We start from the raw sequence: 17,093 nt of genomic DNA on the forward strand, positions 1-17,093 counted from the left end.
AGTTCGCAGTAGTTCCTTTGTGTAGCTGGTTGGTGTTCTGTTGTGGAGACATACTACAATTTGTGTATCCATTCACCAGGTGATGGACATTTGGGTTGTTTCCAGTTTGGGGCTCCTTGGAATAAAGCTGCTATGAACATTCATCTACGATCTTTGTGTGAACATACATTTTCTTTTGGGTAAATATCTATGAACGACAGCCTCATGGCAAATGTGTGTTTGACGTTATCAGAAGCTGCCAGTCTGGTTTCTAAGGTGGTTGTAATATGTTACAGTCTCACCATCACTGTGTGAGAATTTCACTTGCTCTGCGTTCTTATCAAAACTTAGTGTATTCAGTCTTACTTGTTTTAGCCTATCTAATAGATATGTACTGGTATGTCATTGTGGGTTTAGTTTGCTGCATTTCCATGATGGCTAATGATGTTGAACATTTTCTCGCATACCTTCCTGGCCATTCCCACACTTCACTTCTGTGGAGTGCTGTACTGTGCAGGCTTCCTTTGTTAAATTCATATATTGCAAGTATTTCTCTCTTAACTTGTAGCTTGCCTTTTAATTTTCTTAATGGTATCCATCAAAGACAGAAGTTTTAAATTTGGTGAAATGAATTTATCGATTTGGCATTTAAAAATATGCTAGTGAAGAAAGTTTGACTAGTCCCATATTGCAAAAGTTTTCAGGTATGTTTTCTTCCAGAAGTTTTGTTCTGTAGTTTTCATGTGGTTTTGGCCTTCTTTGTATTAATGTACTGAATAATATTGATTGATGTTTCAAGTGCTAAGCAATTCCTCAAAGTTGCATTCCTGGGATAAACTCCACTTGCTCAGGATACTATTATACTATTCTATTTGTTGCTGGATTCAATATGCTGCTACTTTGTTGCGGATTTTAACATCTATGCCAAGAAGGATATTGGTCTGTAGTGTCCTTTCTTGTATTATCTTTATCTGGTTTTGGCATTAGGGTAATGCTGACCTTGTGTAATGAGTTGGCCATTTTCTTCAGAGTTTGTGTAGGATTGGTATTATTTACCCCTTAAATATATGATAGAATTAGTCAGGGAAGCCATCTGGACCTAAATTTTTCTTGGTGGCAGTTTTTTTTCCATGCTAAACTCATTTCTTTAGTAGACATGGAGTTGTTCAGATTTTTTTTTCTTCTTGAATTAGTTTTGATAATTTGCATCTTTTAAGACATCTCTCCACATTATCTAGATTGTTGAATGTTATGATTTAAACGTTATGTTTCGGTAAATTTTTTATCTTAAAAGTCTAACCAAGCTGGCCTGAGACAGCAGTATACCAGAACTCGCTGGTATGCTGATTAGAAAGAGATGCTGAGGGGCGCCTGGGTGGCACAGCGGTTAAGCGTCTGCCTTCGGCTCAGGGCGTGATCCCGGCTTTATGGGATCGAGCCCCACATCAGGCTCCTCCGCTATGAGCCTGCTTCTTCCTCTCCCACACCCCCTGCTTGTGTTCCCTCTCTCGCTGGCTGTCTCTCTGTCAAATAAATAAATAAAATCTTTAAAAAAAAAAAAAAGAAAGAGACGCTGATTAGATTTACATGAAATTTTTGAGTTTGTTGTTGAGTTCAGCCACTGATAGAAGCTAAATTATATGAACATGTGGTTATATTTGAAACAAAGGTGACAAGTACTCACAGCGCATCACTGCCTAATTGAATTTCTCTATCTGGTTAATATTGATGCTCTTCGGTTCTCTCTATTTTGTTTCCTTGGTGGTGTGCTATTGGGCATCTCTTCCCAGGCTCATGTTTAGCCATGTGTTGATAGATGGAAGTTAGCCATGGTGGAGATGTTTATTCCGTGGAAATCAGCTGATGCTAGATTTTGCAGAGCTGGTCATTAGACATTGACCACCCAAGCGCTGGCCACGGGTAAAGGTGGCCTCTAGCACCAAGTATCACTCCTCTTTCTGCAATGACAATTTGTAGGAGTTTCCTGGATATACCACAGATTTCCCTTAAACTTCTATGCCCATTCCTCTGCCATTTACACACATTCCAAAGTTTTCTACGTATCTAGTAACAAACAGGACGTTTTTTAGTTGAAGTGAAGGGTCTCATTAACTGTGATGGACAGGGGTAATTGTGAGCTGCTTGGGAATGGTGAGAATGTGGATACAAATTAATCAGTTATTTCAGCAATTTGTACTTAGTACCTTATAACATTAATAAGCTAAATTTCTTACTTACATTTTAGGCCCTGTGCCATGGTGGCCCCTGACATTGAGCTAATCTGTGAAATCATGTTAGTTGCTGAAGGGTTTGCAGACGCTCGCTCATTAGCCCGCAAGTTCGTTACGTTGTACACGCTCTGCAGGGGGCTCCTCTCCAAGCAGGTGAGGGGCTTTTTGTTCCTTTGGCTTGCTTTTTATATCCCATTAAAACTGCTTTGGAAATACAGGTGCTGGGTAATTTATCACTCACATGACAGAAATTTTGGAGTAATCTTTTATTTTCTATAAAATTTTTGAAAATCTTTATTTTACAATTCTTAAATTTTTTTCAAAAATTAAACTCGAGACATCTTAAGTTGACTTTTTTTTTTGAGATTTTATTTATTTGAGAGAGAGTGCACACACAAGCAGGGGGACGGCAGAGGTATAGGGAAAAGCAGACTCACCGCTGAGCAGGGATCCCAGTACTGCCTGATCCCAGGACCGTGAGATCATGACCTGAGCTGCAGGCAGACGCTTAACCAACTGAGTCTCCCAGACGCCCATTAAGTTGACTGTTTTGTTGGTACTTCATATAGTTTTCATCAATGGGCTCTGTGGTTTTCTTTAACCTTCAGCAGTGCTATAATTATACATGGAATTTTATGATATCTCCCTTTCTTGGTGAGAACATTATTTTCTAGTAAGAGATGGCAGGAGTGTTTGTAAGAGTCAAAAGAAGTAAAAGCTGATTTTCTGAAGAACCCCTCAAGAAATTTGAAATTAAAATTTCTCTCACTTTGGTGGTAATGTTTTATTTGAAGGTGGGGTTGCTTGTTTGTTTTTTGTTTTTACTTTTGCTCTGTAAGTTCCTAGTCTCTGAAGTGGGTCAAACTTACTCTTTCCTCACTAGTTTGATTTTTTTTTTTTTTTTTTGAGTATAGTTGAAAATGATGCTACATTCGGTTTAGGTCTACAACAGAGTGATTCAACATCTCTGTACGTTATGCTGCGCTCATCACAAGTGTAGCCGCCATCTGTCACCATACAAGGCTATTTGAGTGCCACTGACTGTAGTCCCTGTGCTGTGCCTTTTAGCCGGTCACTAGCTTCTTGCTGTTTCACTGAAGTTGCTGATGTGCTGCAAAAATGACATGGGTATCAGCCTCATTATTTTTGAATTCAGCTCTGTGGTCACCTTTGACTTCAGTCTTTTGATGACCTTTCATTAATTCCTGGTGACATTATGTTGCAGCTCTTCCAGCATGAAGGTATTAAAATGCCACAGTTAGAACCACATAGTTACCCGTACTGACAGATGTACTCATTTTAAATTTACCTGTTGTTGAAGTGGAATTTGGGATCTGAGAGAGAAATTCATGTTGTCATTTTTATAACTATAAATTTACATTGTGAGGGGGAAATTGTGGCAAATTTAATAATATGGAAAAATGTTTACGACAGTGTTACATGCAGAAAGCAGCATACCACACTAGATGTGATATACAACTTACATGTGTTTTCTATTTTAGACTCTGTGCATTATATATTTGTGTGTGTGTGTATGTATGTATGTGCATGCCTGGAAAAAAATTGTGATTTTTTATTTTTGTCTGTGGGTAATAAGACTGAGTATTTTTTATTTTTCTCGTTTATAATTTCCTTTTTATTTTTGCAAAGAGTTCATTTTAATTTTTTTTTTCTTTTTTTAAAAATTATGTTAGTGACCATACAGTACATCATTAGTTTTTTTCATTTTAATTTTATAGCGGGCAGAAGTCAGAAGAAAAGCATGACACTGAACCCAGGCAACACAGAGTCGCAACCACATCCATTCCCAGGGGTCATGTTTAAACACTTAATGAGCATTTACTATATCCAAGCAATGTGTTTGTTGCTGGCGGTGGTGAGGAAGGTGACAGATGAAGCAAGTGCACTCAGATTTCTGAGTTCAGAGAACTTAGGAGATTCAGTTTACGTGAAATAAGAATGTGAAGAAGATGCAGGATGAGAAGATGATCGCAGTTCTAACAGGGAGGTGTTGGGAGTCAGGTAGAACAGTCAAAGGAAGTGCTCTCCAACTAAACGAGTGTCCTGGATGTGTGAGGGACGGCAGTGAGGCCAAGACGGAAGGGCTGGGTTAGGAACAGTCGCTGATAACTTTCTAAGCTGTAGGGATGGATTTAAAAAGAACCAGTGGATGATTCTTAAAAATTTATTTACTTATTTATCTATCTATTTATTTATTTAAGAGAGCACATGTTGAGGGGAAAGGGGCAGAGACAGGGAGAGAGAGAATCTCAAGCAAACTCCACGTTGAGCGTAGAGCCCGACACAGGGCTTGATCTCACAACTCTGAGATCATGACCTGAGCTAGAATCAAGAGTCGGATGCTTAACTCACTGAGCTACCCAGGTGCCCCACCAGTGGGTAGTGGGTTTAAATTTAATTTTTATTTAAATTCAATTCGCCAACATACAGTACATCATTAGTTTCCAATATGGAGGTCAGTAATTCATCAGTTGCATATAACACCCGGTGCTCGTCACATCCCATGCCCCCTTAATGTCCATCGCCCAGTTACCCCAGCCCCTCACCCCTCTCCCCTCCAGCAACCCTCAGTTTGTTTCCTAGAGTTAAACTAGTGGCCATTTTTGACTGGTGGAGTGACATAATGAAAATGGTGAAGATTATTGTAGCACTCCTTGTGTTGACATGCTTAGGAGGGTCACGAACTCCTCTTAAACCTGTGTCCAGAATTTCTTCTACCCCCTCTCCTTTAATGTTCTTACTGCACTGAGCCCCTTCCCAGTCTCTCTGGCCTCCACACTCCAGTCCTCCCCCCTTTCCTCCTCTCCACAAGCCCTAGTCTGCTTCTGCATCAGTGGCTCTCCACTGATTATTTTTACCATGAACCACAGTAAAAGCTGCTTATTCTGTTGAGCCTCGGGACACACCCATGGGTGTCATATACATAGTTGCGAAACAAGAATTTTCACCAAACACTTCTTACCCTTCCTATCTGCAGCGCAACCTGGTATTTTCCATTCTGTTCTGTTCTATTTTATTACCAGGAGAAATGATGGTCAAGACCTACTAAATTGAATTTACTAATGCACTAATGGGTTGAAGGACATATTTATACATGGATATATTGTTTCACTGCCCACAGAGCATTAACTCATTCCTACAACGGCCCTGTAAAGTGGTTAGATTCTTTTATGTGCCTTTTTATAGATGATGATTCTTGGAGAGGGTGGTGATTTTCCCACAGGCATAGTTGGGAGATATTTGAGAGAAGGGTTGTCACTCTGTGGGTTGGAGATGAAAGGCAAAAGACAGTAGCCCTGTTAGATGTGATCAGTCCGTTAATTCATTGTCCCTTTACTGAGTTCCTGCCCTGGGCAGTGCCCCATGCTGGGACTTAGAAGACAAAAGGGAATAGATCTGGGCTCTGTCCTCCAGGAGCCCCGAGCCTGTGAAAGGAATCTTCCATCGGGATTACGTAAAAGTCTCAAAGCAGAGGTACTGTTTTATCACTGAATTTTAATAATACAGCTTGGACTGTATTCAACACCAGCATCAGAGTTGGAACATCCGAGTGATGAAGAGGGAGAATGATTAGGGCAGGGAGAGATCTGGGGCTGGAGGAGCGGACTCACGGGGCTGTCCATCGAGCTGGAGAAGTGGGCCGTGTTTGGAGGTGAAAACGTGCACGTAGTCCACGGCTGAGTTAGCAGGTTTCTGGGGAGAAGAGCCGGGAGGATGGACGGAGCCTGGGGCGCACACTGGAGCTCAGTGCTGGTGGCAGAGATCTGCTGACGGAGGCAGAGAGCCAGGGGGAAGGGGCAGGAGGCAGGGGAAGGGACGTGGTTTTCACAGTTGCCAAGAAAAGAGGAAGACACTAGTATACATCCTTAAAGCGTGTATTCGTTTGAACTCTTTTCTTAGAGCTTTTGGCTTCTACCTCTGGAATGAGAACCTTACGCATGCAATTTTGGAGAAACTATAACCTGTGTTTTGATTTTTAGGATCATTATGACTGGGGACTTCGAGCTATTAAATCTGTCTTGGTTGTAGCTGGCTCCCTGAAACGAGGAGATAAAAGTAGACCCGAAGATCAGGTACCGCAGCGCGGACGTGGTTTTGTGGCGCGAGTAGCTGGACAGCGCCACGGGCATGGGCGTCTGCCCGGACAGTGGGCCAGGCCTAGGGCAACTTGGACAAATAGAATCTATTTTGCACGTAGACTATTGTGAGGACTGGCATTTCTTATGTTACAAAACACAAGTATTCTTGAGTGTAGGAATATGAATACAGGAAAGAAAAGGGGATTTTCTAGGTGCTTTTGAAATATCAGCTACAGAAGATATTTTGGCGGTCATAATCAAATAATTCCATAATCACTGGTTGATTTCCTCTGAGGAACATTTAGAAAATCTGATTAATTGATTTGGGAAATTAATCCTGAAAAAAGTCAGAACATAATCTCATGGAGGAAAGTGTGTTCCTTTCACGGGCTGTAAGATGAACGTGAGGAATGAAACAGGAGGGATGGTCGCCTGGCACCGGGTGGTCACAGCTGCTGGGGCTGTGTTCTACCCCTGCTGGAGAGAAACAGTAACAGCCGCCTTCTCTAATTTTTCTGGAAGCGTTTTTCCTTTATTAAAGAGTGAGAACAGTGGATATGCTGCACTGCATATATTCCGTGCGGCTTGAGAAGTTGAAAAAATCTATTCCTATGAGTTTCTTTTCATGTTAAAGGATACTTACATAATTTGCTACTTCTGTGATACTTCTTTCTCTTCCCCTCCGTCATAATTGACAGTTGGGCTGGGGTTTTCTTCTGTGTTGTCACTGTTGTTGGATTGCCTGTCTCCTCCTGTAAAAGTCATGCTGATGTGCAAGGTACTGCTTTTAAAATCTAAAGCCCTCTTTGGTTTTCAGCCAATACAGAACAAATACCCAAACTAAAAACGGTTCAGTTTATCATTCTGAGATTCTCAGAGATTCTCTTTGAACACAATGATCTGATGGGCCCGGTTAATTTATATCTTGGAGTTTGAGGATCAAGGAGGGAAGGGCCTCAGACTCTTTGTCAAGATCAAAGCAGATTGTAGCAGGAACAGAGCCTCCTTCCTGACTTGAGTCTGAGGTTTGTGATATCCGCAGAGCCTTCTTGTGTTCTGACATGTGACCTTGCAAGCATTTACCCTTCCTGTAGGTAGAAAGCCATCCTAATAGAGGCCCAGTATCCATACCCACCCCATGCTTTAGATATAAGGATTAAAAGTAACATCTTTAGTTGTAGAGGTGTTTGTTACACCCCGTAGCGGCTTCTTCGATAAAGTGTTTTCTTTCTAGGTACTCATGAGAGCATTAAGGGACTTCAATTTGCCTAAAATAGTGACAGACGACATTCCCGTGTTTCTGGGCCTGGTTGGCGACCTCTTCCCAGCCCTGGATGTGCCCCGGAGGAGAGCGCCGCACTGGGAACAAATGGTCCGGCAGTCCACCTGGGAGCTCCACCTGCAGCCCGAGGAGAGCTTCATTCTTAAAGTAAAAGGAGCACGTACTTCTCATGGCAGCTCTTGAGATTTGCAGTGAGAATTACTCCATTTAAGTGATCTTTAACCAAAACATTAACTTACATATTCCACAGACCTTTATACAATCTTAATATATTCTTTAAAGCATTCTAAATTGACGGGCTTTACTACAGGAAGTAGTAACAAACTATAGAAATGACCCCTGAAAGTATAGTCTTTACTACAGTAAGTAGAAATAACTATATTGTAGTTCCATTCGGTGGGAAGGAACGTATGATTAAGTCATGGTTTGAAGTGTAAGCATACTTTTCAGTTGACAAAATTTCCTCCTTGTTCTTGGTGACATGCATCAGAAATTAATTTTCTCTCTTTTCTCTCCACCTTAGAGAAAATTGGAAGTAAATCCTTAGTATGTGCTTTTAGTGGGAAAGAAATGTTGACATGTATGACATCTGGCTTCTCAAGGGCTCGTGCATATGCATGTTTGGTTGGGAGGTAGTGAATACAGGAACATTAAAATACACTTAGCATCTATTTTAGATATTGTAACAGATGTAGGTCATTACTCAGGTGGAGGTAATTAGCCATGCACTGTTTTTGTCCAACACTTCTTGAAGAGTCATTGGTTTTGTGAGTAGTTCCTGCCACGTACCAAGTACTAATGTCCCTCACTCCGCCCGTGGCAGTGACTCACTGAGTAATGGTTTGTCTTTGTTCTTACTCCCCTGTTGTGCTTGGGGAGATCCAGGAGAAACTGTACTTTGCACTTGTCATCCATTTTAACTTCCCTGGAACATGATTTTGTCAGTGGGAGCTGGCTTGAGTTGTCAGCCAAGAATTAAGCAAAAAACGGGTAGGGATTTTTTTTAGGGGCAGGGAGTCTTGTTTTTGTTTTTTTGCTTTGTTCCTAAATGACCAGCTCACGAAAGGAACCCATGACTGACTGTTTGGTCGCCAGGTGGTCCAACTTGAGGAGCTGTTGGCCGTGCGGCACTCTGTCTTTGTGGTCGGAAATGCAGGCACGGGAAAGAGCAAGGTACGGAAAATTGCCTCTTCATGTTCAGCCATAGAAGGAAGAAATTTTGGTCTGGCCTGTTTTCAGTCCTATTTAAGAGTTCCCTTCGTCCACGTCCCCCATAATTTTGAGTTAGAAGCCGAGGCTCTAATACTGTTTTTTGATCAGTTGACACTATTTTTTTTCATATTAGTGGCAGGGAGAGCGTAACACATAGAAGCTTGTGTTCAAATAGGAAAAGCAAGCTGAAAGAAGATTGAGCTTTCCATATTTATCAAAACTACTTTTTTATCTCTCCCAAGTTATTTTAGATTCTCCCCCTCACATCACTAAGAAAAACCCAAATATTTTCCTTCAACACTTTCTGAGAAATCGAACCCTCTTTAGGGGCAAAAGAACAAGGGAGACAGCAAAAGCCACATTTTGGGGCGTACCTGGTAGGCACTGTGCTGGGTGCATTATGTGTGTTTTATTGTGCATGGCAATGATGTGCTCTGGGTGTTATTATCCCCATTTTTACCTCACTTCTTGATTTTGTTTGATCTTACCGACAATCCTGGCAACATACTTATTTTCTTGGTTGGCAGACAGTATATGCAGAACTGCATGCATTTTAATTCAGGGTGCTTGGGTATAAACATAGTGAGTAGCCAAAGACTAAAAATAATCAGACTGGGCATATGAGACTTTAGAGCATGAGTGTGTATGGAACTTGCCAGTGTTTAGATCCAAACCCAGAGTGGGACAATTGCAAAGGGAGGCCTAGTATCAGAATTTTCTAGTGAAAAATGTAATAATTGAAATATTGAAGTAGATAACTGATAGACCTGTAATTATTTTGTTAGAGTAAGTTTCAGATGTGGGCCATGGTTCAGGGAAGGATAAAATTAAATTCTATAATTTCCAGTAGATTAATGGTTTCTAAAAATACAAGCTTAATATTCCTAAGGCATTCAATTTCTTTCATCTAGTCTTCACTGATTCTGTTCTATCCAACCTTTACTTAAGCTGATAGAACTAGAACACTGGAGCTCAAGGCCACATTACTTAGCAACTTACTCTTCCAAAGTATTTGGCAATTGTTTATCAGTCTTTTGAATGCCTGTGAGTCCATTAGGATGACAAATATCTAAAAAAAAATGTCTTGGCTTTTCAGAGAAAGCAAAAAGGATAGTTGGGGCAGATATTCGGGGTAAGGTGTCAGTTAATTAAACAGACATCGATAAAGCGTCTACCCGGTGAATTCTTATGCTCAAGCCTTCTTTATCCCGATTATCTAGATCAGAGTTTCTCAGCTGCGTTCACGGTTGCCATGCTGGGTTGGATTAGTCTCTGTCGTGGAGGCTGTCCCATGTATTCATTGTAGGCTATGCAGTGGCGTCCCTGGTTTCTGTTCCGTAGCAGCCCTCTTCCTCAAGTGCAGACCATCTCCTCCTGGGAACCGTTGCTCTAGGTCACTGGGCGTTAGAACAGGTCCCAACTAGCATCACAGGCATCACCTCGGACGTCATTAGCAGTGCCAGTCCTCAGTCCCACCCTAGACCTACTGCATTAGAAACGCCGGGATTAGGCCCAGCCATCTGCGTCTTAACATCCTCTCAGCGGTCCTGATGCATCTCTGTACAAGTGGATTTTCCTAACATGAGCAGGAACACTTGTTGACTTATTTGCACACATGGTTAAAAATCTCAAATGATAGAGTGACTTCCTCTCATCTCTGTGGCTCAGAGAATCCACTGAAGAGATCCTAAGAGATGGTAGGATTACATTTTTCAAGATGGTAATGAAGATGTGCCCATGTCAGTTTTTCCCCATACTCAATACATGCAGAATATCTAGGAACATAATGTGAATAAGGAAAATCCTTTAGAGATCATTTGCTTTCCATTTGCCTTACAGAAGTATTAATTTTCTTAGCTTTTTTCTTCCTCCCTTTAGATTTTGAGAACACTGAACCAGACATATGTTAACATGAAACAAAAACCTACTTGGAATGACTTAAACCCCAAAGCTGTGACAACAGATGAACTCTTTGGTTTCATACATCATGCTACTCGAGAATGGAAAGATGGCAAGTAGTATTTCCCCTTTACAAGGGCTCAAATTTTTATCCAGAAAACCGTTTCTCAGTTCAGCCAATTTCAGTCATAGTTGTAGATTTATTGTTTATGTGTTGGCATTGTTGGAAATGGAGCAGCTCACAACAGCATTCATAACCAATAAATTAAAACCAGATTTGAATAAGTGGTCGATTTGCATTCAGCAAGTTTGCGCTCAGAGCTGTGTGTTTTATCCCACGTCAGTTATGTCGGGGCTCCCTGTAAACCAGGCAAGAAGGGAACTTGAATGGCTCAGAAGAATTTGTGAAGTATCTGATGCAAGACACAGACTGAGTTTCGGGCAGGGACATTCTAGGGGGCGGGGACAAAAGTTTATGGGACATGTTTCTTGTCCTGAAAGTATTTGCAGAGAGCAGATCCTTTTGTTAAAATCTGTTATTACTTCCCATTTCAGTAAATGCACTAATGTTGGCATCATCTTTGAGTCCTTTCTCCCTTTCACATCGTACATCAACCGCACAGCAAATCCTGTAGGCTTTGCCTTTAAAGAATCTCTTGTCTTCCAGCACCGTTGGCCTTCACTGCCGCTACCCCTACCCTGTCAGCCTGGACTGTCACTTCTTGTCTGTATTTGCACAGTAGTCCCCTCTGGTCTCCCTGCAGTTCATTTTCCACACAACAGACAGAGGGCGCTCTTCAAAATACGAGTTCTCTGCTTGCAGTTTTCGGTGGGTTCCATCTCCCTTAGAATCCAGCCTTTCTCCCAGGCTTACAAGGTTCTACGTGATTAGATCCCCTCCCGCCATCTCTGATCTCATTTCCTGTGCTCCATACACTCTGGCCTTGCTCTTCCTTGAACATGCCAAGCATCTTCCCATCGCGGGGCCCCCGTGCTTGATGTTCCCACCGTTCGCAGCACTGCAGGTAACGTGCATGCCTTCAGTTATGGAAGTGTCTGGTCAGGTGCCACATCTGCGAAAGCTTCGCGGAGGATCCTGTCTATAGGAGGGTGCCTCGCAGTTCTCTGTTCTTTTACCGTGTGTATGCACTATTTCCTTAATTTGGGGACAATCAGAATTTACTCTCGGCCTTCCTATCAATTTTTTTTTAAAGGACTGTGGCAGGAAGGGACCAATACCAGTTTATGCTGAAAACCTGTGCAAGCCATTCAGATCAGTGATAATTAGAAAAGGTTGCTGGCTTTTTTTTTTTTTTTTTTTTTAATGAGTCACGGCAGTAGGTCTTGCATAGTGTCCTTTATTTTTGCACAAAATATTTCACAGGAAACAAAACCTTCCACATACATGCATCAAAACAGTTTTTCTTATTATATACTTGAGTTTTGAAAGAGCAGTGATTATTAAATACATCATGTAACACAATACCTGGAAAAGAAGTGACAGCAAAAAGGACTGTGGGTTTAAAATATTTTTATCAGGGCTCCTGGGTGGCTCAGTCGGTTGGGTGTTCAACTCTTGGTTTCAGCTCAGGACATGATCTCAGGATCCTGGGATTGAGCCCCACATCCGGCTCCACGCTCAGTGGGGAGTCTGCTTAAGGATTCTCTCTCTCTCTCTCTCTGCACCCCCCCACTCTAAAATAAATCTTTTTTAAAAATGTTTTTATCTTCTCATCTTGTACTAAGCCAATGACCAAATTTCTCAAAGAAATGTAGAACACTTCTGAGTTAGCTTCAGAATTCTATCCCATGAATATTGTTATAGAAAAACAGAGAAGGTGAAATAAACTAGTGTTTGGCCTAAAATAGATACTGAATATATGTACATAGAAAAGGATGATGTCTGCATTTGGTGTAAGTTTTCAGCTGCATGTATGTTACCCTCTATAAATCCCCACACCTGTTCTTCGAGGAAGCTACTATAATCTTTATTTGACATGTGGGAAAGCCTCAGAGAAGGTAAGGCGCTTCCTCATGCAAGTGAAACTTGCCCATTGGTCTGCAGTCCAGGGGTAGCTCAAAAAGTATCCCACATTGCCCATCAGAAAGAGGCAGCAAATGGACAGCAAATTTATTTACTTAATAAAAGAGTTTCTTACAGAAATAATCGTTTATTTTAGAAACAGCATGCAACTTCATTCTGTAATAGGATCATTTACTCTTTTTTTAAAAAATTCAATTAGTTAACATATAGTACAGCATTAGTTTTTGATGTAGTGTTCAGTGATTCATTAGTTGTGTATAACACCTAGTGCTCATCACATCACATGCCCTCTTTAATGCCCATCCCCCAGTTACCCCATCCCCCTACCCACCTCTCCTTCTGCAACCCTCAGTTTGTTTCCTGGAGTCAAGAGTCTCTGATGGTTTGTCTCCCTCTCTGATTTCTTCCCATTTAGTTTTCCTCCCTTCCCCTATGATCCTCTGTGCTATTCCTTATAGTCCACATATGAGTGAAACCATATGATAATTGTCTTTCTCTGCTTGACTTATTTCACTTAGCATAATCCCCTCCAGTTCTGTCCATGTCGATGCAAATGGTGGGTATTCATCCTTTCTGATGGCTGAGTAATGCTCCATCGTATATATGAACCACTTCTTCTTTATCCATTCATCTGTTGATCCATATGATCTAGAAAGTCCACTTGTGGGTATATACCCCAAATAATTAGAAGGACTCAAAGATACACCTGTATGCCCATGTTACAAAAGCATGGGCATGCTCCTTCCACAGTTTGGCTATTGTGGACATTGCTGCTATGAACATTGGGGTGCAGGTGCCCCTTCTTTTCACTACATCTGTATCTTTGGGGTAAATACACAGTAGTGCAATTGCTGGGTCATAGGGTAGCTCTATTTTTAACTTCTTGAGGAACCTCCATACTGTTTTCCAGAGTGGCTGCAGCAGCTTGCATTCCCACCAACAGTGTAGGAGGATGCCCCTTTCCCCTTTCTCCACATCCTTGCCAACATTTCTTGTTTCCTGTCCTGTTAATTTTAGCCATTCTACATGGTGTAAGGTGGTATCTCACTGTAGTTTTGATCTGTATTTCCCTGGTGGCAAGTAATGTGGAGCATTTTTTCTTGTGGATCATTTACTCTTAACTTATAGGTCTCTTCTCATCCATTCTGCGAGAACAAGCGAATCTTAAGCATGATGGACCAAAATGGATCATCCTGGATGGAGATATTGATCCCATGTGGATTGAGTCACTGAATACTGTCATGGATGACAACAAGGTGAATAATACCTTAGTGCTAAACAAATATCACACCCGAAGTGTAGGAAGATCTGTTCATTTGTTGATTTGAATACTAGTTTTTAATCATTAACCTAATATTCTTTATGTAATTGCTCTTTTGATAAGTGGTGCTATCCTGATAATTCTCTTCATTTCACTGGTAAAGAATTGAAGGAAAATGCATTTTTCTTGTCTGCATAAATTTAACCACATTTAAAGAGAGATACATATCTGAGAAGTTAGCTCATAGACACGCCTCACCATTTCCTAAGAGCCAGGCATAAATTGTTATATCTTTGGTTAGGTACGCAATACTTGGATAATAAAAGGACGAGTTTGTGCCCTATGTAAATTGATGAAATTTAGCTATTACAATTAAGTAATTCCTGTGGCTACAGAGTGAATATAAATGCCTTTCTAAGCATTTTGCTGTGGCTAATCCAGCATTGCCAGCAAAGACAAAAAGTGATAGTCCAGGTCCGTGAGACACCACTTAAAGCAGCACAGGGTCTATGGTGAGGGTCAGGAGAAAGAAATAGGCGATCATCCTTGCTGCAGAACAGAATTACTAACCCCCTTAAATTAGTGGTAATTACTGCTTTCTGCATTAAGACATTGTTCACCATAACATGTAGGTCTGAGATCTTTATACTTGCATGAGTTTCTATAGCACAATTGATAATTGTGGTATTTCAGATTCTAAAGAAAGTTTATTTTTTTTTTTTTGTGGTATTCAGGCCTTTTCATGGAATCATCTCTTAGAACAAATGTCTTCTATGTAGTAGTAATTACCACAGACAGTTAGAGGTTGGCATGAGTGAGTCCATGTTGGTGAGTTTGTTCCTCAAGGGTCAGTGAGCTCCCCTCTGGGATTAACTGAGATCTTTATTCAGACCGCACTTCGAGCTCAGGCGAGTGAGCTCATTGCTTTTGGCACTTGTACCGGGGGCGCGGGAGAGGGAGTACTTGGTGGGGTTCTGGTGAGTGAGCCGGGTAGCCTTTGCCCCCCAGGGACAGCGCCTCTCTCATGCTGTGCTGCTCTGTCCAGGTGCTGACCTTGGCCAGCAATGAGCGCGTAGCGCTTACCCCCTCCATGAGGCTGCTGTTTGAGATTCATCACTTGCGGACTGCAACTCCCGCGACCGTTTCCAGAGCTGGTATTCTGTATGTGAACCCACAAGATTTGGGCTGGAATCCGTGAGTGCTGCTTTTTTTTTTTTTTAATTGTGGTAAAATATACATAACAGAAAACATTTTAACCATGTGTAAGTATACAGTTCAGGGGCATTAAGTACATTCACGTTATGAAACAACCATCACCCCCATATGTCTTCGTAACTTTCTTCGTCCTCCCCAGCGGAAGCCCCATACCCATTAAACAGTAACCACCCAGTGTGCCCTGCCCTCAGTCCCTTTCTCCTTTCTGCCTCCCTGAATCTGATTCTGCTAGGTACCTCTTATAACTGAAATTGTATGGTAATTGTCTTTTTGTGGTGGGCTTATTTCACTTAGCATAATGCCTTCAGAGTTCATCCATGTTATAGCATGTTCCAGAATTTCCTTCCTTTTTAAGGCTGAATGATGTTGCATTGTATGTGTACAGCACATTTTGCTTCTCCATTCATCCCTTGGTAGGTACCCGGGCTGCTGCTTCCTTTTGACTGTTGCAAATAATGCTTTAGTGAACATGGGCATAAAGGTATATCTTTCAGTCCTTCCAGTTATTTTGGATATATATCCACCAGTGGACTTTCTAGATCACATGGTAATTCTATTTTTAATTTTCATTGGAGCCACCATACTGTTTTCCATAGCGGCTGCACCGTTTTGCATTCCCTCCAACAGTGTACAAGGGTTCCAATTTCTGCACATTCTCACCAACGCTTGTAATTTTCTCTGTTTTTTACGACAGCCATCCTAATGGGTGTGAAATGGTATGTCACTCTGGTTTTGATTTACATTTCCCTAATGATTAGTCACATTGAGCATCTTTTCATGTGCTTATTGGCCATTTGCATATTTTCTCTGGAGAAATGTTTATTTCAGTCTTCTGCCTATGTTTTAAATCTAGTTTGGTTTTGTTTTTATTGTTGCGAATATTTCTTTTTTCAACCTTAGTTTTAAAAACTAAAATTTTATGTGATCATTTGAGGAAAGTATTAGTAAATAAATTGAGTAGGCTAATTTAAAGATAATGAAATTAGCACCTGTATGCGTTTGTCAATTTTAGTTGGACATTACCCTCTTCACGCCTTGTACATGTTAAGAACTCAGTATTTGTCAAATAAGTGAATAAGTAATAATAGTTCATATGGAGCCCTGAGATGTAAATAAATCATTTATATAAATATATTAATATGTCATGTAAACACCTGTATATTGGTATGCCTATGTATAATAGCCATACATGAATAGCAGTTTTGATTCAGAACAAGTTGACTGTGCCCACCTGCTTGCTCTGCAGATCTTACGCTTTCCAGAATTCATCCTGGAGGTCAAGTGTTGCCGCCTCTAGCATTCCTACTGTGAACTGTGGAAATAATGTTTGACCCCTGCAAGTGACACGGGCTTGTGCCTGGTGTGCTGCTGGCATCAGGATGTTCTGTTGACCTGCCACCCCATTCTGTGACCCCAGAGGCAGTCCCGTACGGGCCACTTGAATGGGCTCCTTGCCCTCTGGCTTCCGGTTAGTTTGGCCCATGAGGAGCCCTGGCAGGAAATGAGAGGGAGAGAGAATGAGGAGAGTGAGGTCAGGCTATTTATTTCCCTGGCTCCCTCTCCCCGTGGTGTCACATCAGGATGACTGTGTCCCTCAGTGGCAGGTCAGTCTCCTCTGAAATGTCTCTGTAAGATCCGTCCCTTCCACATTTTGCTAGTCCTTCATTCCCTTGTCCCTGCAGGCACAGGTACGCTAACTCTCCCTCACTTAACTACTGGTGGCACAGGTCTCTTCCTTCATTTCCCTGCTCCATGCCCACCTTTGCCAACAGTCCTTCTAGATCCTTCCCTGTTATCCTGATTTGAGGATGACCTCTGTTCCCTGCCAGATGCTTGGCTGATGCCCTTCTCCAGGCTGCTTTCTCTGGAT

The 17,093-nt window shown here is 41.6% G+C and overlaps 1 protein-coding gene and 1 pseudogene across 1 annotated transcript in view; one reads left to right on the top strand and one right to left on the bottom strand.

Moving 5' to 3' along the window:
- The window catches only part of DNAH11 (dynein axonemal heavy chain 11), a 308,187-nt gene that overhangs the window by 117,874 nt on the left and 173,220 nt on the right, over positions 1 to 17,093 (top strand). The window contains 7 exon segments of the mRNA XM_057304208.1: positions 2,225 to 2,363; positions 6,212 to 6,304; positions 7,545 to 7,739; positions 8,688 to 8,765; positions 10,683 to 10,822; positions 13,829 to 14,003; positions 15,054 to 15,202. Of these exon segments, the coding sequence (XP_057160191.1) occupies positions 2,225 to 2,363; positions 6,212 to 6,304; positions 7,545 to 7,739; positions 8,688 to 8,765; positions 10,683 to 10,822; positions 13,829 to 14,003; positions 15,054 to 15,202 (969 nt within the window).
- LOC113267328 (small nucleolar RNA U3) lies at positions 7,843 to 7,947 on the bottom strand (annotated as a pseudogene).

The sequence above is a fragment of the Ursus arctos genome, unplaced genomic scaffold (genome assembly GCF_023065955.2).
Source record: "Ursus arctos isolate Adak ecotype North America unplaced genomic scaffold, UrsArc2.0 scaffold_3, whole genome shotgun sequence".
In the NCBI taxonomy this organism is placed as follows: Eukaryota; Metazoa; Chordata; class Mammalia; order Carnivora; family Ursidae; genus Ursus; species Ursus arctos.